Here is a 5,252-nt window from a genome sequence, read left to right as displayed (position 1 = left end):
AACAGCTTTCTCGTTTGCGCACCGAGATCCGTAACTTTCAGACCTCGACTAACGGCAAAGTTCCATTCGCGCGTGTATTCTGTTTTATTAAGTAATAAAACCACGAAGTAAACTGCATCTAGTTATCTCAGTTTATTTCACATTCCGCTCCTGTCGATCCCTTGGGAGAACCGCTAATGCGGATCGCTACATTTCTGGTCCTTCGAACCGGATTTTGTCTTCGTGAAAACCGCTGCATTGATCCGCGTCTGCCGTGCCAGTGTGGTAGTGAACGGTGACCTGCAATCGAAGATGGAATCATTAATCGCCGCACAGCGTGATATACACGGGCGCATCGCCCGTACATACGAGAACCTAAAAAAGGTAGGTTCGGCTAAGCTTTCCGCTTCCCTCGTTCGCTCAGCCTTGACAATACTCGACGGCAAATGGATGAAGGCGGAAGAGCAGCATGATACGCTGCTATCCTCGCACGGAGCCGAGCTCCAAAAGCACGACTACATCGTCGAGGACTACATTGGCGCGATCGAAAGCACTTACATCGATCAACGAGCCAGGTTACTAGAGATTGAGCAGGCGTTGACCGCCTCAAGTTCCCTCGACGAAAATCGCCTGGTTAAACTGGAGCCGGCGCCCTTGCGCCGAGCGCTACCTCGGATTCAGCTACCGCAGTTCTCGGGAAAGTTCGAGGACTGGCCGGCCTTTAGGAATCTATTCCAGTCCATCGTCTCCTTGGAGGCGTCCCTGTCGAAGGTAGAAAAACTGCGCTACCTGAAGACGAGCGTTAAGGGTGACGCCGAGCAACTCATCAGAAACTTACCCACGACTGAGGACAATTTCGACCGTGCCTGGTCCACACTGACCGAGCACTTCGAAAATAAGCGGTTGCTGGTGAGGTCTTACCTCACTACATTCATTTCCTTGCCGAAGATGAAGCCGGACTCCGTGGACGATCTCCGACGGATCTTTCACGGCGTAGTAAGCACCGTGGGTGCATTGGAGGGAATAGGCCGCCCGATCGCCGATTGCATGGACCTCTTTGTACACCTCGTTGTCGAGTTGCTCGACACGAAGATGCACCGTGAATGGGAGAACGCCCTCGGCCGATCGGCCATCCCGCCGTCGTATGAGGAGTTGCGGGACTTTCTGCAAGAGCAACTCATAACGCAGAAGGTGCTCCGGGTCGTGAAGATGGACTCTGCCTCCCCCGGAAAAAATGAGAAGTCGTCTCGCACCGCCCGCGCGCACCATGCCAAGAAGCGAGGATCCGAGCCTAGCCATGGTTGCCTGGCCTGCAAGCAAAACCACTTTGTCATGATGTGTGAGCAGTACAAGAGGAAAACACCGCAGGAGCGGCGGGAGCTAGTGGATGCCCATCAACTGTGCCGAAACTGCCTCGGGCGACATCCGGTGGAGGGATGCCCGTCCATGAAGACCTGTGGTAAGTGTGCGGCGCGACATCACACGTCCCTACATGAGGCCTTCGTAACATCGGTCGCGGCCACCTCGGGGCCCGGCCCCGCAGCCTCCGTGCTCGTCGCGAAACCGCCGCCCGTGGAGTGCGCTCAAGTGCTGCTCGCGACCGCACGGGTCGTCCTGCTCGACCATCACGGGGTGCGACATCCCGTTCGCGCGCTGGTGGACTCTGGGTCCGAGACGTCGCTGATCGCCGAGTCATTGGCGCAACGCCTGCGCCTGCCGCGCACTCCCACGTCCGTCGCGATTTTCGGGATTGGGGGTCATCAGAGTGGCATCTCGCGCGGTCGTGTCACCTTCACGCTCGCGTCTCGAACCGCGCAGACGTCTTTCGAGACGTCCGCCCTCGTGTTTCCGCGGCTAACTGAGTACGGTGGTGCCGTCGAGCGGGCCACGCGCGTGTGACCGCACCTGGAGGGGCTCGAGCTGGCGGACCCTGAGTTCCTTGATCAAGACGCCGTAGAGCTTCTCCTTGGAGCAGACGTCTTCGCGCACATCATGCTCCCGGGCCTGTGTCGCGGAGGACCTCTTGAGCCCATCGCCCAGCAGACGCAGCTGGGCTGGATCATCCTTGGTGCGGCAGGTACCGAACGCTCGACCTGCGCCATCACGTCGCTGCAATGCTCGCCCGCGGACGAGCTGAGCAGCCTGGTACGCCGATTCTGGGAGCAGGAGGAGGCCCCCCTTGCCCCTCTACCGCTTTCGCCGATGATCAAGAGTGCGAGGCGCACTTTACCCGCACGCATTCACGGGATGCTACCGGCCGCTACCAGGTGCGCCTTCCTCTCCGGCCGAGTGCCCCGGATCTTTCCGCAACGCGCCGCGCGGCCGCCCGACTGCTGAGCGTGATGGAACGTCGCTTCTCTCGTGATCCGGACTTCCGCAATCGCTATCAGCAGTTCATGCTCGAGTACCGCGAGCTGGGCCACATGTCCGTCGCCTCTCCTCTTGAAGCAGCAACGCCTGGTCGGGTAAGCTACCTACCCCACCATGGCGTCATGAGGGGAGAGGGCAGTGACGCGAAGATACGAGTAGTCGTCAATGGCTCATCCCGGGTGCTTTCCAACACTTCGTTGAATGCCTGGCTGCTCGCGGGGCCGAACTTGCTGCCTGCCCTTGTCCTCACCCGCTGGCGCCTGCACCGATACGTGTTAACCACCGATATTGAGAAGATGTATCGGCAGGTCCTGGTGCACCCGGATGACCGCGATCTTCAGCGTATCTTGTGGGGAGGGGACACGGTTGGTGAGTACCGCCTGAACACGGTGACCTACGGTCTTGCGTGTGCGAGCTACCTTGCGATCCGCGCGCTCCACCAGTTGGCTGGGGATGAGGGCGAGCGCTTCCCCCTGGGCGCTCGAGCGCTTCAGCGAGACACGTACGTGGATGATGTCCTATCCGGTGCCTCTACTTTGGCCGAGGCTCTCCGCCTCCAGCAGCAGATATCTCGGCTGTGTTCGGCGGGCGGCTTCCCGCTGCGCAAATGGTCGGCGAATCACGATCCCGTGCTTCAAGGCATACCGCTGGAACACAGAAGCCACAGATCAGCTGAAGTCGCCTTACCCTCCGTCGAGCAGTCCGTGCTGGGCCTGCGCTGGGATCCCGGCCGCGACTGCTTCTCGCTTACGGTGCGGCGGGCCTCAGCCGGAGCCGCGACTAAACAATCGCTGCTCTCCGGCACGGCTCGACTCTTCGACCCCCTGGGTTGGCTGGCACCTGTAACTGTACGCGCGAAATTACTAATTCAGACGGACCTGGTTACAGCATCTGGATTGGGATGCCCTCCTAGGCGATAAGGAGGCTGCCGCCTGGGCAACCTTGAAGAGAGAACTCCCCTTGTTGGAGGAGGTTCAGGTGCCTCGATAAATGCATTGCGACGACCCAGGGACCGGCGTCGAGTTTCACGGCTTCTCCGATGCCTCCGAGCGCGCTTACGCGGCGGTCGTTTACTTGCGGACTTCGAACGAGGAGGAAGTCCGCACGTCCTTGGTGCTAGCTAAGACCAAGGTCGCACACCACTGCGCCAGGTGTCGATCCCGCGCTTGGAGTTCTGCGCCGCCGCTCTCCTAACCAAGCTGGTCGCTCACCTGCGCACCACCTTGACTATCGACCGCTCCCGTCCACCTAAGGACAGATTCGACGGTGACGCTTGGATGGATCCAAGGACACCCCACCAAGTAGACGACCTACGTCGTCAATCGAGTCACCGAGATTCAGCGAGCAGCGCCTGACGCCCGCTGGCATCATATGCCCGGGAAAGACAACCCTGCTGACTGCGCTTCCCGAGGGATGGCTCCTCGCGAGCTGCGATCACATACCCTGTGGTGGCAAGGACCAGAGTTCCTCAGGAGAGACGAGTTTCAATGGCCTCGGGATGCAACCGCCATTCCGCCTAGGGAGCTTCCAGAGCTGAGGACCACACAGGGCGTAGCCGCACCAAGAGGTCGAGAGCAGGAGCCAGACGAACTTGTATGGTTTTCCTCCCTGACACGTCTGCTGCGCGTCACGGCTTGGATGTACCGCTGGCGAATGCGGCGTGACGCCAAGGGCGCCCCTACTGGCACCCTGACCGCGAAGGAACTGGACCTGGCCCTGGACCGTCGGGTCCGGGTGGTACAGGGCTCGGCGTTCCGCACAGAGCTTGATGATGTCCTCGCCGGAAGGGGGGTGTCGCACTCCGCCGCCTCACACCGACTATCGACAGCAACGGGGTTCTGCGCGTGAACGGCCGCCTGAGACACGCCTTGCTTAGCGCGGATCAAAGGCATCCGAAGATCCTGCCTACAGAGTCCCACCTGACACACCTGATTGAATGCATGCCATCGACGAACCCTCCATGGTGGAACGCAGGTTACGTTGGCGACGATTAGGCAGCGGTTCTGGATCCCGCGCGGGCGACAGCTGATGCGCCGCTATATTCACCGATGCATCCGGTGTGCACGATGGCGGGCAGAATCGCCGCAGCCGCTGATGGGCAGCCTACCGAGGCCGCGGGTCACTCTGAGCCGACCTTTCCTGCATACTGGTGTGGACTTCGCGGGCCCCATCCTCCTACGGACGACAAAGGGGCGTGGCCACAAGGCCTACAAGGCCTTTGTCTCCGTCTTTGTTTGTTTCAGTACTCGGGCCGTTCACCTGGAACCGGTGAGCGACTACTCCGCCGATGCATTCCTCGTCGCCTTCCGCCGCTTCATCTCACGAAGAGGGATCTGCCAAGCAGTCTACAGCGACTGCGGAACAAATTTTGTAGGCACTGACTCGCAGCTTCGAGCCCTCTTCCGGTCCTCCAGCTGGAAGTGCACCAGATCGTCGGGCGCCTGGCGACTGACGGAATTCGATGGCACTTCAACCCTCCAGCGGCCCCCCACTTTGGTGGCCTCTGGGAAGCTGCCGTCAAATCCGTAAAGCATCATTTGCGGAAAGTAATCAATGACACAAAACTCACCTACGAGGAGATGGCTACGTTCCTCGCCGAAGTGGAAGGCTGCCTCAACTCCCGTCCGCTGCAGGCCCTGACTGACGACCCTGAAGACCTGGACGCCCTGACACCCGGCCATTTTCTGATCGGAGGCCCACTTAACGCGATCCCTGAGCCGTCACTAATCGACGTGCCTGTGAATCGCTTGAGTCGGTGGGGGCTGCTTCAGGCTCTGAGGGACCACCTGTGGCAGCGATGGTCCCAGGAGTACCTCCAGGCCCTGGCCCCGCGACCAAAATGGTGGAGGGAGACGGCCAACCTCAAGGAGGGCCAACTATGCCTGCTGCGGGGTGAGGCCACG

General features: G+C 60.3%; 1 protein-coding gene across 1 annotated transcript; it reads left to right on the top strand.

Annotated features, from left to right (window-relative positions):
- Positions 1 to 2,321: 2,321 nt before the first annotated feature.
- On the top strand, positions 2,322 to 3,269 carry LOC105456786. The gene has a single exon (XM_011701090.1). It carries the CDS (start codon positions 2,322 to 2,324, stop codon positions 3,267 to 3,269), a length of 948 nt encoding a protein of 315 aa, XP_011699392.1.
- Positions 3,270 to 5,252: the final 1,983 nt, after the last annotated feature.

This window comes from Wasmannia auropunctata, unplaced genomic scaffold (genome assembly GCF_000956235.1).
Source record: "Wasmannia auropunctata unplaced genomic scaffold, wasmannia.A_1.0 LD336106.1, whole genome shotgun sequence".
NCBI lineage: Eukaryota > Metazoa > Arthropoda > Insecta > Hymenoptera > Formicidae > Wasmannia > Wasmannia auropunctata.
This window is presented reverse-complemented; position numbering and strand designations above follow the sequence as displayed.

Bases quoted from the DNA above. Each gene is read 5' to 3' on its own strand.
- LOC105456786 (XM_011701090.1), top strand. From the start codon at position 2,322: ATGGAACGTCGCTTCTCTCGTGATCCGGACTTCCGCAATCGCTATCAG.